General features: G+C 41.8%; 3 protein-coding genes across 5 annotated transcripts in view; 2 read left to right on the top strand and 1 right to left on the bottom strand.

Annotated features, from left to right (window-relative positions):
- selenoh (selenoprotein H) overlaps positions 1-20,982 on the top strand; it is a 291,866-nt gene that overhangs the window by 87,008 nt on the left and 183,876 nt on the right. The window lies entirely within an intron of this gene.
- On the top strand, positions 10,398-18,617 carry wfs1b (Wolfram syndrome 1b (wolframin)). The gene is made up of 10 exons (XM_061048053.1): positions 10,398-10,572; positions 11,460-11,849; positions 12,946-13,022; positions 13,189-13,333; positions 13,463-13,636; positions 13,767-13,847; positions 14,343-14,497; positions 15,206-15,442; positions 15,622-15,740; positions 16,142-18,617. Exons 2-10 carry the CDS (start codon positions 11,462-11,464, stop codon positions 17,670-17,672), a joined length of 2,907 nt encoding a protein of 968 aa, XP_060904036.1. The 5' UTR covers positions 10,398-10,572; positions 11,460-11,461; the 3' UTR covers positions 17,673-18,617.
- LOC132981923 (serine/threonine-protein phosphatase 2A 55 kDa regulatory subunit B gamma isoform) overlaps positions 19,053-20,982 on the bottom strand; it is a 28,109-nt gene continuing 26,179 nt past the window's right edge. For all 3 annotated transcript variants that reach the window (XM_061048059.1, XM_061048056.1, XM_061048057.1), the window contains one exon: positions 19,053-20,982. This exon is cut by the window's right edge and continues 56 nt beyond it. In XM_061048059.1, coding sequence (XP_060904042.1) covers positions 20,744-20,982 — 239 coding nt within the window. In that variant the 3' untranslated portion in view covers positions 19,053-20,743.

The following is a 20,982-nucleotide window of genomic DNA, read 5'->3' as shown; positions in this document are numbered from 1 at the left end:
CACACACATTGTGCACACAGGACTGCATCATATAAAGGCTGCATACTTCAGAAAAACACAAATATCCGCACATGACTGCTTTATCTTGTACAATCTCTGAGCATAGGCTGACTGAGAGACAGAAATGCATTGGTGCTGGAGGGCAAGGAAGCTTTCTACCACATTCACTTTTATACAACACACACAGTCAGACGCTGGGTACCAGCAGGGATGGGAAAGAACAAGAATGAAAGCATGAAGGAGAGAGAAGGGGGAGGTACAGAAGAGGAGAGAGCAGGAGCAGCAGCCTTCTCTTACACTCTCTAACCACTCTCACCCATCCACCCTCAACTCGCTGGCATGGTGATGTTAGCAAGTAGAAGCGGTCATTGATGTCACTCTCATTGACAGAAAGAGAGAGAGAGCGATCATTCACACAGAAAAAACAGACACAAGCACACAGTCCCAAACAGGACAACTAGGGACACACACAGCTATTCACAGTGGTACAAAAGCTCTCTACACGTATTCACACATTTTCATTGACGGTATTTCTATAGACCTGACTCGCCTCAATCATGTGATTAATAATTACCACACATAAATGCCAACAACAAAAATAGTTTTATGTACAGGCATGACAAATGGTTTACTGATTTTCATCTCATGGCAGAAAGGAGGCATCAATGTACATCCGATCAGGATGTGACACTCAGCGACGTCGGTGGAAAAAAAGAAAAAACGTCTTAATTTTATATACAAAACAGATTTGGGGTCAGATCTTGTCTACTCAGGATATTTGCTTGCATCAGAACTTAAGAAAATAAAATGCATCCATAACAAGAAAATATGTGATTTTTTTTTCCCTTTTACAGCCACACGCAAAAATGTCTTCTACCACACACAGTTTGAACAAAGCCTCCTGCAGCAGCCACGTGTTCCCCACCTTGCAGACAGAGCCACTTAAGAGTTTTATGGGAAACTGGAACAATTTATATGGGCACCAAGAGGCTAACAAGCACTTTTAATGTTCACAGAAGTGCAGAGCCCCAACAGGTCATAGAGCTTCAAATACGTTATTTACTCTACCCAACTTTTAGTGCACTAGAAAGCCTTGTTGTTTTAAACAAAACCATTCAACAGACCAAAACGATGGCCAAGATAAAAAGTCACCATGGACCCAGCCACCACCCACAAAGATACAAAGTAATACCATGTTCATGTCACCAGGTCATAGTTTTGAATAGAGTTGTATTGAATAGTGGAAAAACAGGAAAAATCTACATCAATATCGACTGATATGAAAATGTTTATCATGATAACATTTCTAGTCTTCATGCCCAGCGCGAGCTAATCATTCATGAGGTTTTATACTTGTGGCAGCAACCATCGGCAAGGGTCTACTCACAGCTATAGACTAACGTGTATGCTACCTATTTTAGCCACAGTTTCTTCATATGTGGATCAGAATGTCACTTTAATTTCACCTTTGTCACGTCCATCATTTCCACTTCTCTTTCGCGGTTGACATCTGCTTCCTTCATTCACTAACTGGGTGTGAACTCTCAGATAAGCAAAAGATGAAGCCTGCTGTTTCAATATCCAGTAGAAACATCCAAAGTTTCTAAATGTTACCGATGTAATTGTATGTTGATCTTCCATCGTGATTGTTTAACTGGCTGTTTTATTTGCTAACCCTTAATTTACTAAAACATTCAGAAAAAGGAAGCACATGGTCACATAAAACACAAACCGACACAAAAAAAAATGTGATAAAATCTAAATGTCAGTTATAATTTAAGTAATCGAACCATTATCCCTAACTGTTTTAACATTTTAAATAATCAAACAAACAAGCTTTTGGCATTAACTTGTACATTCATATATTTGTATGGATATTTGTGATCTGTGACAATATAAAAAATCATAATTTATGGCTAACTCTCTCTTTTAGCAGAGGATTTCTTATGGATCATAAATGAAGTACCACATGTGAGGCAGGCCGAAGCCTTTGCACTGGTCGCAAGCTTTTAACACACTTACAGACGGACCTCCTCAAAGCTACAGACCACACAGGTATCTTAATCAAACATTAACTAGACTGATGTCAGACGCAATAAATACATAAAAGAGCTGCAAACATGAGCCTGAACAAAGACTCCTGTATTCTCTATCTTACTCTAAACCAACAGTGGGTGTGGACACACTGAGATATACTCATGTTTATACTACACAGTTCCTACAACTAAAAAATGCATCACAGCCTTATTATACAATTTCAGGGTGGTTACGTCAGCGTCGGTGTAGTATAGACTGTCAGAACAAGACTGGCCACAATCCAGACATACCCCCATCTACACACACACAGACACACAGCAGGTTAGTGATATTCCAAAGACACGGTAAAGATCCCTCTGAAAGGCTGAGTAATCTAGCCAAGTGCAACACTAGTGAAGCACTTGACCTAAAAACAACTACGCCAACAGAATGAATACAAGTTAGTGACCTCAATGACTAGTCAACCTAAACGGATAAACAGGAAGTCTCTCTCTCTCACACTCTGTGTCTCTGTCACACAAACACACAGAATACACCTACTTTTTTTTTAACTGCTGGTTTAATTGCCTGTGGTTTACATCTGTAGTATGTTACCCACTTGAATGTCAATTTGGCCATTTATTACTGGATGCACAGTGTGTTTTTGCATGTTCCTGAGCATGTTTGTGCATGTAGCCTTTTGCATGCATGGGTGTATCCAAGCCTCACCCCCCCCCCCCCCCCCCCCCCCCCCCCCCCCCCCTCAGAAAGACATAATAGTGCCGTCAGTAATGTGATTAACCTTGCATCTCTCCATCAGACTGCACAGCACACTGGTCCACACTGTCTGTTATTTCCCTTTTCGTCTCAAATAAAGGCTGCACGACTCTTGTCTGTCTTTACGTGAGGGTAACAATCTCAGTGAAGAAGAAAGTCAAGCAATATGCATTCACACAAAGGTATAATGCACAGGGAGGGATCGTGTAAAGGGGTCTGTCTGAATGTCTGCATTGACATTACACATAGTGTAAGAACGTTTGGGGTCATGTTAAGAAATGCATTGTCAAAAATAATGATTACTATGTCTCTGTTGCTGCATAAAAGCCATCCCGTATCCAGGATAAGTTGATAAAGATGAATACAGCTTGCATCCGAGATTTTGCAGCCCGCCCTGAGCTGAAGCTTATCAAACAGAAGTGAGTGCTCAACACATGTTGGCCGTCCCACTGTGGCACATTTACGAGCCTGCGGGGCAAAACTGTAATGACAGACAGACAGAGTAAACAAGAGATGCTACAGGGATGCAGAGGGCTGGTTAGGTTTAGGGTTATGGTTGGGATGTCATGAAGGCTAAACGGGATGCGGCCAGCTCCCTGAAGAGCTGTCAAACGGGGAGATTACTGGGAGAAGCAGAGTGCTGCTGGAGGAAGAGCTGCACACTGCTGACAGTCTGCCCGTCCAGTTTGAACAACCACACCCCACGGCGACATGCACCTCGGGCTGCTGCAGCATCCTCCAGCCACAGAGGTCGGATGTCCTTGCACTCAGGCTGTGGAGTTTAGTGTGTTTATGTGCCTGTCATGTTGCATTAACACAGTGCTTGCCAAGACTATGATATGGTCCTTATGTCCAACTTCCAAGCGAAGAAAACGGCAGGACAAGATAATACTTTATTGATCGCCAGAGGGGAAATATCATGGCTGAATACCTTATGAGGACAGGGCAGTAAAAACATTTGAATATTATGTCGATAGCGTTTCATACTTCCTCCTCTGACTAGCTGACAGGGTCTTGCCACACCACTAGTGATGTCACACAGGTTCACGATGCAGCCACATTTCACATTGCTGTGTCAAAATGATGCTCAGCAGTTACGAACCACAGGCAGCAGAAACACACGTCGGGGGAAAAAAAAAAAAAAAAAGCCTGATGTGATGAAGGCGGGTCGGCGGCTCTTTGGTCGTTTCTGCATCGCGACCTCATGAAACAACACGGATGTCGCTTACAAGTCAACGCAGCTGTCGCCTGTCAGACTCTACAAATTGAGACGGGAGAAGTAGGCGAGTCTTTCCTTCCAGGTTCGAGTAAACTTACCTGAAATGGAGGTCCAGCGGATGAGCACCAGTGGCCTGATGTAGAAACGCCGCTGCCTGGTTTGCTTCACATCCAGCGAGGAAGAGAGGCTGGGCTTCCTGCGATGCGGGGCGATGTTAACACACCTCCAGATGACCCAGCTCAGTCAGCAGCGACCATTTACAACTTTATTCCTCGGATATCACGCGTATTTTCCAGCGGTTAAAGTTGTATTTCCTCTCTGGCTTTTATTCAGCTGCAGGCTTCTCCTCCTGCTCCCGCGCAGCACATTGACATTTCTCTCCACGCCCACACTAACACACGAGAGTGCGCGAGCGACGTCACCCGTTCCCATACATTACATCCCACATGAGTGAATATATTTATATATATATAAATAAATAAAACTATGTCGACGTGAACATGGGGGGGGGGGGAAGCCGGGCGGGCGTCGCCGGTAGCGTGATAGAAGTGCGACACCTGACTGCGTGTTCAAGAATGACACCGCGCGCAGTGAGTGCGTGTCACGCAGCCAGTGCGGTGGAAACGTCAGGGCGTACGGTGACTACCTGAGACAAGCTGATATCAACCATAAACTATGAATATTAGCCTACATATCAACACGGAAAGAAATAAAAATGTTCTCTTTGGTTTCCTTAAATCATCTAAGGAACATTGCCTGATATAATAAAGAACTACTGTTTTTTTTATCTAAACACTTTAGTTTGTGGTTTACATCTGTAGTATGTTACCCACTTGAATGTCAATTTGGTCATTTATTACTGGATGCACAGTGTGTTTTTGCATGTTCCTGAGCATGTTTGTGCATGTAGCCTTTTGCATGTATAAGTGTATCCAAGCCTCATCCCCCCTCAGAAAGACATAATAGTGCAGTCAGTAATGTGATTAACCTTGCCTCTCTCCATCAGACTGCACAGCACACTGGTCCAAGTTGTAAAATAAAAAGACATCAATAGGGTACTCTTTAAATGGAGCAGTAGCCGACATCATAATCTTGTGTCTTTCATTTTTATCAACAAGATTTATTTTTATTAAGGTTTTTACCTTAAGTATATTTTGAATGTTTGCTTCATTGTTCTTTACGTTTTTTTATAAAATCTGTTTTATGATAACAGTCCTAAAACGTCTGTTTTGCATGTAATTAGATAAGATGATGATAATGGTGATAAATTAGCCACATTGCCTCCTGCCATGCATCATTTAAGAATATGCAATTCTTTATCATTTAAGGCCATCAAAAGTTAACCATCATCTTCCATGTCAGTGATACTCTGTTATTGTAAAGCTACACACAGCTCAAGCCATCCATATTCAGTAGATTTATCTTGGACAATACTATATGACAACATATAAAACTAGGTGCAATAATCCGACAATACTAAAGTGGTGTCAGTGTGACCTAGATTTTTGAGGATGCATTACTTCCGCACAGCTGCCTGTCTCTGCCTCTCCACTGACTGCCTCTTATGAGTAGCAATACACAACATTATCACTACTCTCTGTGGCTACAGCATATGCAGCACGTAGCTGCAGGGCAACACAGGCCATACCGTAAGAAGAGCAGGAAGCTCATTTTCAATTGTCCATACCTCAGCAGTAGTACTCATCCAGAAGCGGAGTACCAGTGGGGATTTTGTTTTTAACATATATTGTTAAGTCTAATATGTACATAACATTTTTGCCTGAGATATAGAGGACAAACAAATAGGGTTGAGTTTGGAGTTAATCTTTCTTAATTAAAACAACAATGTGGTTGCAGGCAGATGGATATTAGAGATGAAGCAGGCATGTGTGGCATTTTTTGTTTTGGTAATGGATTGATTCAGAGAGTGAAACCGTGTCAGAGAGCAGTAATGAGTGTCTCTGATTATTGTTTTGCCCGAGGTTCTTCCACTTTTTTCCACAACATCATTGTTTGGGAGTGATTTTGTACCAAGCCCTCAATGAAAGAGAATACACAGAAAAGGGACAAAGAAAAAATCTTTATTTTTATTTGATATTTAATTACAATAGCGTTGTGATTAGGACTTCTGATAGTATATTCTCTGATTATACCGTAGAACAGTCCAATGTGCTATTAAATTCAGGTGATAATATTGTGGAAATTCAAAGTGCAAAAGTGGTGCATCCTGGGCCTGCACCGAAAAGAAGGTTTAGTGACTAGGTTGGATTCATTAGAGCATCTTAGCCACAGACTTTTGTATGAAGAAGGTAAAAGTCTTATTCAATAGCAGTTATAATATAACAATAGATCTAGTCAGTCAGGCTATTTCTCTCTCTTGTGCCCTGTTATAAATAAGTAATGTGAGAAGTCACTGTTTTTTCATTAACTTAACATAATCATCTTAGGTTTTTGGCATATGCATGAGAGCTGTCGTAATGAGCTTAACATATTCACGACTGGTGCCAGATAAAACGTATTACGGCTTTAAGAGACGGCCTCTGGTATTCCGAGGGGAAGAGAGATCAAATGAGGAAAATATATCTAACAGTCCATCTAGTGTTTATTTTAAGCTAACACAAAGAAAACATTAGACACCTTTGAGTCCATTTCTGAAGCCAGCTACCAAACTGACCTATTTTCCACGATCCAACCCCAAATTCCCACTCTGGAGTGCCAGTGGTGACGTAAAACTTTCATGTGAGGGTAATTAGGCTTCCAGTGAGTCACCACTGTTAGTCACAAAAAATCTGAGCCTTATGTTCCACGGTCCATCCCAGAAATCCTTAATTCATAACATGAGCATAACAAGATGTCGACAATGTGTGTCACAGAAGAAAGAAGTATTTCTTAAAAAAAAGCTTTTCAAACGTATTAACATCGATCATTCTCTGTTTCATGAACTTCTTGGAGATCTACGAGGTGTTTAATGGAAATGCAGTGAGTTAATACTCCATTAGACAATCCACTAATGCACAATTACCATTAAGGCTCCAAATAATAACACAATGTGTTTATTGTAGCTACAGCACAAGTTTATGACTCAACAAGGAGGGGAATACTGTATTAGCAGCACAGTGCCATTCAAGGCTTCTTAAAATGCAAATACACTATGTATCATTTATTTCTAACCATGCAGTTAGCATAATGACTTATATGATGATGTTCCTGTGAGTGTTTTACACTAAATTCTGAATTTGAGCCTTTTCCAGTACATTGAACAAGGAAGACTAAAAATATTTTTGTCCTTTGTTTAAATATCTCATTCGATGAATACTCCCCACACACAAAGTCACCTTTCCTTTTCAGGAGGAGAAATCTACTTGGTATGTTGTACAACAAGTTCTATTGCTGTGAAGGGAGGGTCCGTAGTTTAAAATGTAATCATTCTGATGATGCCATCAGGCGCATTAAGATTTGAGCGCTAAATGTTTAATACAAACTCGAACTTAAAAAACTGGAGGTGTTAGAGTTGAAAGGACGGGGCTTTAAGAAGGAAGGAAATATATATGTTGGGAAAGACAATATTGATGTAGATGTAGATATAGATGTAGAATGAGTGATGTAGGATGCAGCACATTTTACATTTGAAGCATGCTATAGAGTTGAAAAGTCCTTCAATGTTTCTTGAATGTCACCTGTCTTAACATTTATGTATATCACTATAAAACCCCTTAAAGGCAAAACACAACCGAGTTCAGAAAGCAAAATAAAATTCTTAAGGGCTGTGACTCAAAGCATCCACTCCTACAATTACTTATTTCTTTCCACTCAGGCCTCAAAATAGCCACTGATCAATACAGAAGAAAGCTGGCAGCTAGAGAAGGGACTGAAGCCACAGAAACAGTTGAGTTTTCCCCAATTACTGGAGAAAGTGAATAGGGCCTGCCCTGATGATTTAGGCATATCGTAAGAGTTTATAATAATAGGTTCATGTGAAAATGCTTCATGGTATGAGACAATCAGTGGCACTAACGTAGCTAGAGTTTGATGAAATCACTGTCTGAGAAGTTTCTCAAATATAATCTGTGGCTGATATTTATGAAAGACAATTATAAAATACCAAACACTATTAAGAATTCACAGAGTATCAGTGGGCTGCATTTCTTCCAACATGTCAGCCCATTCCAGAGAGAGAAACTTCAAAGGTCAGAACAGCTATTGGGCTGCATTTGCTATGGAAATACTCTCCACACCAGTCAATGTCTACTCTCACATTACCCCTCTGGTTGCTATGGATACTGACCATAAATCAACTCCTCCTCCTCATATCTCTCTTCCTGGGAGAGTCTCTGGCAGTGCCTGGGGAGACCGCGGGTGGTGTCCTGTGATGTACACACAGGGACCTGTTACCTAGACGGAGATGAAGAGGGGGTAGAGTGTGTTTTAGACAGATGACTTTCTATTCTGTTATGTCATGCAGCAACTAGAAACTGCGAATGATATCACAGGCAGACCCATATTAGAGAACAGAGAAGATGATGGCGAAGACTTAATCACTTGAGCCCTAGGGCAAGTCTGCTTCTCCAGGATAAAGAGAAGAAAAACAAGCAGACCAAAGCAGAGAGACCAGCTTGTTTCAATTTTCAATCACTCAAGTAATGACCACATGGTAAAATCCTGCACGTGTTGACTGTGGCTGTTTCTGGCAGGGGCACTGTGGCCCCAGCAAATCTGATAGGATTTGCATAATCAAAAGATTTGGACACATAACAAGCTCATAATTACAAGTATCTGTCTGAAGCTGCTTTGCCTATTGGAACTACCAATTGCATAAACCATTTAAAAGAGAGATCGAGGTGTGCACGTGAAAAACCAAAAACAGTACAAGGGTCCTGCTTATCCCCTCAACTGGATTGTGTTAATCTACTCATCGAGGGCCATTTACATAACTGCTTTAAGGCAGCTGCAGTTAAGCAATTACTGCCCCCATTTATTACTTTCCCACAATGTGGCATCTACTCTCATTCCCAGACTTTTAATCTCCCTCACTCCCCCCCGAGTCCTGTTGCTTTTCTTTCTGTAAGTCCTTCAACTGTCTGCTCTCCTTCCTTTTTGGCCTCACTCACCCTCCTCTGAACTTTAATGGTATCCTTACCTTGTCTACCCAATGGCTTGAAGAGCAAAAAGTTACACCTCTTAACCTCAGTAGCTATAGTTTGTGTTCAATCTAAATAACTGGCAGAAAATATTATGTGAGCAGAACACACAGCGGCATTTGAATCATGTGATTTTACATAGCTTTTTGAGTGAACATTAAATTCTAAAGAAAATCAGATTACAAACACATTGACTTCCACCAGCATCTAAAATTGTAATTCTCAAATAGCAATAATACTTTTTTTTTATATTCTCCTCAAATTAATAAACATAGGCTCTTTTGTAACACCAAACCATATTTTTTTTTCTGCAAAGCTCCTAAATATTTTACAATTTTTTTTTTTTAAATGTATCATATTTGTGGCAATACACAACGAATATGGATTTATTAATCACACATTATCTGTAAATGTCTTAAATCTAACAGTCATACATGAGGTAAATTTGCAGATATATTTTGAAATGTGTTAATACGTGTTTTATTACTAAAAATAAAAAAAAACATAATTTTAAAATGTTAAGAATATGTCATGTAGTGCCATCTCCTGGTACAATACTTGCATAACACTTATGACCAGTAAAAAGTAATCAAATTATGATTATCTGTTTTCTTTGAATTTAACTTCAAACGGGGAATATAATAAATATAAATATGCTGATATTGGCTCATAGTACTGCTACTTTGAAATGGTTATGTAGCCTATTTATTTAAAGTAAACTTAAACAGATCTTTAAATCCAGATGTCTCTCAAAAAGAAAGCAGTATGGTCATCTTCCGGCTTCTGAAGTGGTGTGATGTAAATTTGCCTACTTGTGCAGAAATCTGGAGGAGTATTTTGTATTTCTGGAAGCTGTGCCAGATGATTGTGAACTCAGTGGCACATCTATAATTTTAGATAATACGACATTGTATGGAAACAAAGAATCATGCTGGACACTTCTTTGTTGCAAAGTTGTGAATCAGATTTAATGAACCGATATTTACTGACGCAAGTTATAACAAAGGAGCCCAAAAACCTGACTTCACAAGTCACCTTATATTCAGCAACTTACAGATATGAATGTTCTCGACACTTGACTGCTTCTGACTGTGACAATTAGCAGGACTTCCTGCGTTTGCAACCAATCACTATCCCATTTGAAGAGGCGAGTCCTTAAATGTGTCCAATCACAGCACGAAGCAAGGGAAGTGGGCGGTGCCCTTCGTGTGCAGCAGCGAGCAGCTGGCAGACTTTCCCGAGTTTGGTGTTTATAGTGTGACCACAAGGAGCCAGCGGACAGACGGGGGGGGACATTACTAAAAGCGAAAGAGAAGAATGACTTGGGACATTGAATAGGACAGAAACGGAGAGATTTCTCGAAGCATTTGCTGCACTCAGAGGATTTGAATAAAAAAAAAAAAAGGCGTGTTCGTGGTAAAGGTGAGCAGGACAACAGCAGGGTGGATGGTTATACATGTTAGCATTAGCAACAAAACACTGACTATTTGAGCTGCCTGCCACATATATCACTGTCAACTATATGTCGGTTATATAAAGACTGTCGCACTGTATATATGACGCTTATAGACCAGAGCTAAGTTGTTTGTGAGCTCCAGTGAATACCACATGTCATTTGATCCTCTTCCTGCTGGCCAAGGGGGGGGTTCCCTAAATTGTAACAGGACAGGACTCATCCCGTTTCCAGTCAGGGCACTTCAAGGATGTCTCTGTTTCTACTTGGTGTGGCTCACTTGATAATGCCATAAATAGATTGCAGACTCCCTGTCAGGAATGCCTTCATGGAAAACAAAAGGTTATACATCGCAAAGTCAAACTAAACTCAAATGCAACCTGGATTTGCATGCTCAAGGAAGACAGTGTAGTGACAAGCCGTATACTTCTCTGTTTTTAAAGATCCAAAGGCTGTTATTTTAGTGTGAGTTCACAAATAGCCTATGTTTAATGTGAATACATTAAAGCTTTGATTTGTCGTAACAATTCCACTTCGTTTAAGTTTAAGTTTGGTGAGCTTTCCTGGAGAAATGTAGTGATTTGTTTTTTGCACTACTGAGGCCGACAGAGAGGAGTGTTGAAATAAAAAGAGAAAGTGTCATGCCAGAATACCTCTTACTTCACCCCAGGGGCACGATCACTTCCTCATTCATACCCTCTTTCCGTCTAATGTTTTCCACCAAATATCTTCCTTTTTTACATTCTGTTGTTATACATGTGCGTACAAATAACCGTGCTGTTTTCAGCTTCTTTCAATAATCACTTCTATTGGGATTTAAGTTTTTCTTTTGACTGATTTGCTGTCTGTTTTTCAGCCATGGAACCTTTGCTGACTAGCAACTCGGCAGCCCCAAAACCCAGCTCTTCATCTCCCTCCCCACCGAGGCCTGACTCTCCCTCTTCCAGCTCATATTCCACCACAACCACACCGCCATCAGACCGCCTCAAGCCAAAACTCACAATGCCTACCCCTCCGGCTACGCCCTCATCATCGTCATCTACCTCGGCCGCCTCTCCTCGAACATCTCCAGGTCTCTCCTCTCGTCCTTCCTCGCTGTCAACGCCGCCGGTGTCCCCTCTTCGCCAGCCCATCAGGAACCCCTCTCTGGTGGGCAGATCTCAGCTCAACGCAATCTCTACGGGAAGTCCCGCAAACGGCTCCGCGGCTGCCAAGGCTCCGCAGCCACCGCCTACACCCGAACCAGGTGAGATTCAAACTCAATCTGACCTTAAACACGTCTAAAACATCCCTATTTGCTTCACATAGCTTTACTTCACATTGCAGTGCAGCAAACACCAACAGTGTTACTGTTTGTGCTGAAGTGTCACCATGGCAACCGTAGACATTCGCTGACTTAAGGGACAAAAAAAAACTGTCTCATCCCAATCTTTATATAGAGTCTGATGAGTTCAGACCAACTATATCCTGGATGTGAAGTTCCCATAGTTATAGATCTCTTGGCTGCATTGGGAATATCACATTTTCATTTGTTGCATGACTTGGCAGTGATGTCTAGATATTTAAATGTGGAGTATTACTGGACGGTATGAAACCTAACACCTCAGCCATTTCATTTGGGAAACAGTTTCCCATTAGATTTGTTCGCTTTTGTCCAGCTGTCAAAGAAAATCATAATTTATCTAACATGTAAAAATAGGAGACAGATTGCATCACTGTGTGAGCGTGTGTGTGTGTGTTCAGGGTAGCTAGCAGCGGCTGGTGACTGTCCTGAACAGACAGTTATTTTGGGGCTGAGGTGGAGGATCGGGCTGTATGCAGCAGATCGACATCGCATGTTCTTTTGCTCACAGTGTCAGGCACAGGCAGACCACCTCTCTGCACTCACCAGCATCACTTACATCCAGCAGGCTTTTTACACCTTGGAGAGTGTTTCCACATTTGTTGCTATCTCAATCTTTTTCTTCGTACACATGCCTAGAAAGATTTCCTCACTTTTTAAATTCAAGAAATCTGACACATCCTTTTAGTGGAGATGCTGTTTCTGTTCTCACTCGACTGGCACATTGCACATGAGTGTGTGTCGTTCATATCTTGTCCGGTTGTATTGTTTTAAAATGTGGTAAATTGATAAACTGGCACGAGGACAAAAGAAGATTTTTAAAAATGTTTTTAATGTTATTTGCCCTTTTGTTTTATCTACTTTTTCCCAGTAGACAAAATTAAAGCTTCTAACCACATAAGAAGTCAGCTGTTGTTTTTAAGAATTTGCAGTATATTGTGCACCTTTATAAAAAAAAATCTGTGGCATCGTTAAGTCACTTATTGTCTGTTTCTGTCAGACGAGCCAGAGGAGGAGGTCAGTTTTGAGGATCTGGAGGAGAGAGCAAAGTCAGGAGACGCTAAAGCACAGACCAAGGTCAGTGTCACAGAAACATGTTTCTAATGCTGTTGACTTTATTTACCATATGTTGGGCACACAGCAGATCAGCCAAGTAATGAAAAATGTTATATTGATGGGAAGGACGGGTCACATTTATGCTTGCAGAGCAGGTATAAGAGTCTGTGTGTGTGTGTTTGTCCAGATGGGACGTTACTTCCTGGCACTGGCAGAAGAAAAAGATGAGGAGCTGAACAACTGCACAGCGGTCACTTGGCTTGTCCAAGCTGCTAAACAAGGTCGCAAGGATGCCGTCAGACTGCTGCAACAGTGCTTGGCGTCCAGGAAAGGTACCAAATTCTCCCCCTGCTGCCATCATTGCAGCTCAAATTGTTGATTTGACGGTATAAATTAGATATACAACCCTTCATCTGATGTGGTAGACATTTCTTAATCAGGGTGCTCATTTTGTGTTTCAGGCATCACTCTAGAGAACTTTGAGGAGGTGAAGAAGTTGTGCACAGAGACACGCTTTGAAAGAGGAGTCAGGAAAGCGGCTCTGCTGATGTACTGGAAACTGAACCCGGAGAGGAAGAAGTCTGTGGCCGTTTCAGAGATGTTAGAGAATGTTGAACATGTCCACACAGAGCCAGGTATGACATTTTTTTTATAATTAAACACAGAACAACATATAGCAAATTGGTAAAAAAATTTAAAAAAAGATCAGCTAAAAATTAAGATCAGCTGCAGGTTAAGGTTTTTTTTACCTTCTTGTATTTACAGGTAAACCGGTCTCCCCGGGCCCACTCAACAGCTCTGCCAAGAAACAGAGGAGAGTCCTGGAGTCTTTGGTGTCCAGTGAGGGTATGTGTGGTTTAAAACATGGTCCAGAACAGCTGGGTGTCCCTAGCAAAGCAGAGAGAAAAAAAACATTTTATCATTGCCTATAGCCGATTTGTCAATCATTTCTCTTGTGTTAGATAATTCAAGATAACTAAATATACTATTGTTATCTGTTCACTAAAAAAAGCCTTCATTTTAAATAAGTGTCAGAGTAGGGGAGGATGGGTGGGGGTTGAGGAAGGGTGGGACAAGTTGGGATCGAGGAAGGGTTGGATGAGTGTCAAAGAAGTTGGACCCATCAAGAACTTGGGACTCGATACTCTTGGTGGTGTAATGTCTCGACACACTTCAGCATCCGTTCCGTTCCAACCCACTGATTCCTGTGTGGAGAGGAAAGAGGAGAGGAGTGGGACCTGGGAGGTGTTGGTATGGGGGGTGGGTGGGGTGGGGTGGTTGGTTGTGAGAACTGAGATGACGTGGAGAATAACAAATAGTTTCTTTTGTGTGTCCTTGAAGCCTCCTCCCACGTGGGTCTTGATGACTTTGTTGAGATGACTAAGAAGTACGCTCAGGGTGTTTCACCTTCGACGGTTATGGCTGCAGCAGGAGGTGACGAGGACGACGATGATGTCGTGGTGAAGAATCCAGATGAGCTGCCTTTACACCAAAAGGTAGGAACGTCTCACATTTGTAAGAAATAGAATAGAATTACTTTATTGAGCCCAAACTGGGAAATTGTGGCGTTACAGCTGCAGGTTATCCAAACACACAACATTAGCAAATAAACACAATATCATATTAAACACAAAGTAAATAAGCACTTCAAATATAAAAACTAAGAATGAGAGTATATACATCCAGGATTTAACTTAGCATTACTTCTAGTCTTAAATATGAAAGATTAAATGCAACATTATTTGCTGCAGGTAGATGTAAATGTGCAAAAACAGAGTTGTAAATAAACAGTATTGACATAGGGAGCTGTGCAATCAGTGGTTTATGTTAAAGTGCAGTGTAGACATGAAAAATGTAAAGATGTGTGACTGGTTTCTGCTGTACATGCTTGCCTGTTTTTTTACCTGTTATTCTTGTTTTATTTCCTCTGTATCTCAAATGTATGCAGTAATGAGTTCTGAGTAATGGATTAGCATTAGTAACCACTTGTTGTTTCCAGAATTGGTGCCTGCTGAAGAGAAAAATGGGCCCTGTCTCAACTTAAATCAGAGTTAAACATTTATTTATAGGTGTGAGGAAACTGAATTCAGAGGCCATTCTTTGGTCAAGTAGGGAACTCACAAAAGACTTTTTCAGAGACTAAATGTTTTCCTCTTGGTACCTGGTTGATGCACTGACTCTTCCCTCCTCCTCTCCTCCTCCAGCTGTTGAAGTTCCCTCTGTACGCCCTGCTAGAGATAAAGGAGCACCTCATTGACTGGGCGTCACGGGCTGGCATGCAGTGGCTTAGTGCTCTGATCCCCACTCACCACGTCAACGCACTCATCTTCTTCTTCATCATCTCCAACCTCACCATCGATTTCTTCGTCTTCCTCATACCTTTACTGGTTTTCTACCTCTCCTTCTTCTCCATGGTCATCTGCACACTGCGAGTATTTCAGGTCAGTGATACGTGAAGACGGACACTTAGAGCTTGTTTTATGAAACACTACGACTGATTTTAGGTTTATGGGATCTTTGTAAATGTCAATTCAAGATTTATATTTCTGTACTAGAGTGTGGATGAACTTATCTCAGAGGTACGAGTAACAGAAGTTGATGAGCACCTTTTTCTCTACAGAATTCAAAAGCGTGGGAGAACTTTCGGGCCCTGACTGATCTGCTGGCTCACTTTGAACCCGGTCTAGATCTGGAGCAGGCTGAGACCAATTTTGGTTGGACACACTTAGAGCCTTATTTGTAAGTACATCTCTGTTGACATGTTAAACACATGAAATCTTTGCATTGTTGTCCAATTTTTTCTTGACTGTTGAATTTTTATATTATATCAAGTTTAGATCTGTTCCTTTCTTTTGTGACTTTCACAACACATTTCAGTCGAGCTTAGTTTTGTAGATAAAATCACGCTGTTTATGCTAAGCTGAGGATGATTTTTTTTTAAATTTAGCTGTAATAGAAAACACAAAAAGTAATTTAGTTTAGTTTATCTTCACCCTGAACATGTACCAACAACAGCATGAACATGTAATCTGGTAGACAGTGTAAAGGTGATTCATTTTTCTTAAAATAATCAGAAGGAATAAAGAAAGTTTCTGAATTAAAGCTGACAGTATATCGTCTTTTTTTTTTTATGTTCTCAGGTACTTTCTGCTCTCTGTGATCTTTGTGGTTTTCTCCTTCCCTGTTGCTGATAAATCCTGGATCCCGTGCTCGGAGTTTGCCGCTGTCGCTCTTTTCTTCACCTTCACCGCCTTCCTCAGCCTTCATGCATCGGCTCAGCTCTTTGCTCGGAAAGCTCTCCTCACAGAGTTCCTCTCCGGAGCGTGCTCACTCACGCACATCCTGCCCGACTCCCTCTGGTTCCTCAGGCTGTTTGGGATGACGTTCATCAAAGTGCCTCTAGGGGACATGGTGGCGTTGAACCTGGGGATGCCGTGGCTGCTGTACGGGCATCTTTTCTATCTCCTCTTCCGTATGGCTCAACTGAGAGGCTTCAAGGGGACCTACCTGTGCCTGGTGCCCTATCTAGTCTGCTTCACCTGGTGTGAGCTCAGCCTGGTGTTCCTCAATAACGCCTCTGCTATAGGACTCATCCGTACATGCGTCGGCTACTTTCTCTTCCTATTTGCTCTTCCTATTCTCTCTCTGGGCCTGGCTGCAATGTTCATCATCCAGTTGCTGCAGTGGTTTCTCGCTCTGGAGCTGACAAAGATGGTGGTCACACTGACCGTTTGCTTCGTACCAGTCGTGCTGAGGCTCTGGACCCGCTTTAGCCTCAACCCCATTGTAGTTTTCCGCTCCTTGTCGGGGAGCAGCATCGTCAAACTCATCCTAGTGTGGCTCAGTGCGGTGGTGCTCTTCTGCTGGATGTATGTGTACAGGTCTGAAGGCATGAAGGTGTATAACTCCACCTTGACGTGGCCCGAGTACAGCAACATGTGCGGCCCTCTGGCCTGGAAAGACTCCAACATGGCTCAAACTCAGATTCTCTGCTCTCACCTGGAAGGACATCGGGTCACCTGGACCGGGCGCTTCAAGTATGTGCGTGTGACCGACATCGAGAACGGGCCGAACTCGGTGATCAACTTAATGCCCGTGTTTTTGGGCAACTGGATGCGGTGCCTCTATGGAGAGCCGTACCCTCTATGTGAGGAGGTGATAAACGCAACAGCCGAGCCGCAGCCCCTGCCTGCCCCGGCCCCTCGCCCGGAAGACCCCCTCTGTAAACTGAAAAGACTGGCCAAGCACGAGTGCCACATCAAACGCTTCGATCATTACAAATTTGAGGTCACGATGGGAATGCCTCTGGAGAGGAAGTCAAAGAATGGGACAATCATAGAGGACGAAGATGCCACTAAGGACATAGTCCTGCGAGCTAGTAATGAGTTTAAGTCTGTGCTTTTACACTTAAACACGGGCAGCCTGGTGGAGTTCAGCACCATACTGGAGGGTCGTTTAGGCTCGAAATGGCCTGTGTTTGAACTCAAGGCCATTCACTGCTTGTCATGCAGCGATGCCAACATTACAACTCGCAGGCAGTACAAGATTGAACACGACTGGAGGGGCACGGTTCAGAACGCTCTGCAGTTTGGTTTTGACTTCTTCTTTAACCCCTTCCTGACCGCTCAGCTGGAGCAGCACTCTGAAACAGAGACACAGGAGGAGGCATAGAGGAGGGGAGACATACAGTAAACACACCTGTGGGGAAATTAGAAGCATAATGATACTATCTCCAGGAGGTTCACTTTAATGGTAATACTACACTGTTCTTTTAGAATTACAGTTAACATGAACTGTAGGATGGTGGACAGATGCTGAGTACTACTGTAGTGTCAGTCTGGACTCCAGAGAGTGTGTGTTTGCAATTTTATAGCTTTTGAGCCAGAATGTATGAGAACTCAAAATACAATGTGATAAAAATGTACACAAGGGGAGAGAAATGAAATCAATAAGGTTTTTTTTTTTTTAGAATAAAAAATGTAATGCCTAACACCAAAATATGAAAAAATCATCTAAACCCCTGAAGGTGGTCAGTTATGCATTTCAAGTTTAATAATGTAATTTATTATTTTGTTTGTTTCTTAACAAAACACTATCTCTGCTCATGTTTATCAAAAACGTGTTGCCAAGATGATCAGTATTTATAATTCAGTTTGATTTTCTGAAGTGTCCTCTCTTAGTTTTGTCCCCGGCCTAAAGTTGTCTTTGTTTGTTTTTTTAAACAAAAAGTCTTTGACGCTGATGATCACTCGATTTCCTTTGCCATTAAGCTTTAATCGTTTTGTGTCATGTGTCAAGTATGTTAGCTGGTTTTTAGAAATAATTTTAAATAATTCAAGTGCCTTAATAAACTTAAATTAGGTAGAGATAAGACTTTATCATTTCTTTAGTGCTTACACTTAAAAAAAAAAAAAAAATCTTATCTGGAGCTGTACTTGTATTTATTACAGAGAAGTGTTCTCCAACGTTGTCTCTGTTCTCTCTCGTCCCTTGATTTTCTATGTTTCTGCTGTGCAGAGATTGAATAAATGTTTTCAGCCCCTGACTGTTGATCTGTTGTAGGTTAGGATGTCACTACTGTTTTCTGTACTGTGACCAATAAACTAAATACTTTCACTGTGTGCTTTTTGTTGTCCTGGCAGAAGCAGGTGCTGCTTGTTTTGCTCACCGAAGACATCTGACACGAAGCAGTAAGAAAAGCACAGGTGTGGTTACTTGCTATTTCATATTGCTTACCATTTTAAAGTTAGGGATCCCAGTGTTGTGCATAGTCACCATCAGCATGACCTAATGAAACAGTTAATACGGGGCCCAGCCTGAAGGTTGCTGTTTGGGATCAATAAAGTAAGTTACCTTTCATATCTGTAATAACTTAGTTTTGTCACTAGGTGGCGCCTCAGACCTCATGTATTCACTGCTATCACTAATGATGACACCTCATTGGTCCATATAAATTGGAGCTATAAAGTGTGCACATAATGGCCCTGAAAGTTTTGTGTTAGTCTCAAATACTTTTACAACAATAAAAATCGCAAATGTACGCTCATTGGATGCAATTTCGTTGAAATCTTTATTCAGAAAAAAAACAAAAAACTATTTGACAATGCTGTCCGCAACATACATTAACACATAAATAAGTGACTCGACATTAGTTTGGTCGGTACTTGGTTGACGGATTTTGTCAAAAATAAGAGGATAATAAAAGAATAGACTGTTCTAAAAATAAAAGATTCTGCACATCAGAAAAGTAATCAGTGAGGAAGGCTGAAGAGATTAAAGTAGCATATCTCTGCTGCAGCTTTGGAGGCGATCAGCGATACAGATGATGATGTTTGTTTGTGGATATTAAAAAAACTAAACCTAAAACATGTCAAAAACAGAGTTCATATTTACAGACTCCCTCCAGGCCCTTTTTGTATTTTTTTTTTCTTTTAGAGAACGACATTAATGAAAACATTCCCCATTCCTCTTCGTCTCAGCTTCAGTCGAGTATAAACTGATTCTTGGACGGCTTCATTCAAAATGTACAGTACATGTACGTGTACAAACCGAACACTGGTAAACATGCTTCAGTGCCTGAAGACACAAATAAAGGTAGGAGAGCTCGGTCATCTATGGTAACTCGTGCTGCACGGGGCCCGGGGGCCCCAGAAGCCTTTGTACAGCTGGGTCTAAATGGTTAAGAAGGCAGCCAAGTCAATCAGTCAATTTATAAACACCTAGGCTTAACTGGTTTTACATGCAGCATCTTTTTTTTGCTTGATTGTTGATCTATTCAGTTCATTTTTTATGTGTTTATTTCTCTTTTTTTTGCTGAATTTGAGTTGTGTTTCACGGCAAAGTAGCACACGACGCAGCCCCTGACCAGAAGCAGAATCCACATCGGGGAAGTTTCAGCAGAGGAAACGTTAAGGACTGAAACACAGTGTGAGGAGCAGATATGAGTGTGTGTCCTCATATTAGGCTGTGGTGAAATCATCTATTCACTTCTGCTTCATTCTGCAGGGCGGTGGCTGTTTTAGCTCTCTGAACATTGTCCAGTGGAGCTCAGAGGCATCTGAGTGCACTTGGTTTGAGGGGAAGGGGTCCCAAGTTCATCCTTTCACATCACACACATCGTTGTTAAACCCTCATTCTCATCAAAATAACAACCTAAAACATTATTAAACAATATGTTAGGAGGGGGGGGGGGAAACAAGTTAAGGGACAGCTGATCTGAAATTAAACAAACAGCGAGTTACGTAAATGCCCCTTTTTTTCATCAGTACCGCTAGTAGACAACCACGGAGGGTTTCTGTAACACAAAACAGTGGGCAGAGGATAAGAATAGGCTTTGCCCAAGCACACAAATACAGAAAGGAGAGGAGCAAGAGGAGGTGGAGAAAGCACTAGTGCCCAAAGAATCAAACAAAGAAAAGACAAACATGTAAACGTCTCTCCAGTCCAAAGAACTGTAGCAATGAACACACCCTCAAGCACAAACCAGAGGTTAACAATCAAGAAATCCACTGTTGGAACTATTTTGCAATCCATTGTGTAATCCAGCCTGTTCCCTTTCTAGCCCTTTTTTTAGGTCCTTTCAGTCCTGGGAGGCTGGGAGTGTGTAAGAGTAGACCTAGTTGTGTATTTGTGTGTATGTGTTAGGCATATTCCTTTGGGTGTGTGACTGCAAATGTGTACATTCTGGCATAGTTTTGTTTTCAGGTGTAAACTCGTCACAATCAGACGCTGACATCCTTTAGTTAATGCAACTCAGAGTTTAGTTTGTCCTGGAAGATGTACAGGTTGTTGGTGGCGGCAATGGCAATGATGTTCTCGTTGGGGTGCCAGGCGGTGTGCAGGATCTTCTTGGTGAAGTCCAGGCTGTCCACGCTGATGTCGTCCTTCCGGCGCTTTCCCCCGGCGGCACAGACCCTCCGGGGCTTCAGGACGGCCCGGGGTTTGCTGCTCTCTCTCGACGCCTCCAGGGTCACGTCGCGTT

This window comes from Labrus mixtus, chromosome 10 (assembly GCF_963584025.1).
Source record: "Labrus mixtus chromosome 10, fLabMix1.1, whole genome shotgun sequence".
NCBI lineage: Eukaryota > Metazoa > Chordata > Actinopteri > Labriformes > Labridae > Labrus > Labrus mixtus.
Note: the sequence above shows the minus strand (reverse complement) of the source record. Positions and strands in the feature narration are given on the sequence as shown.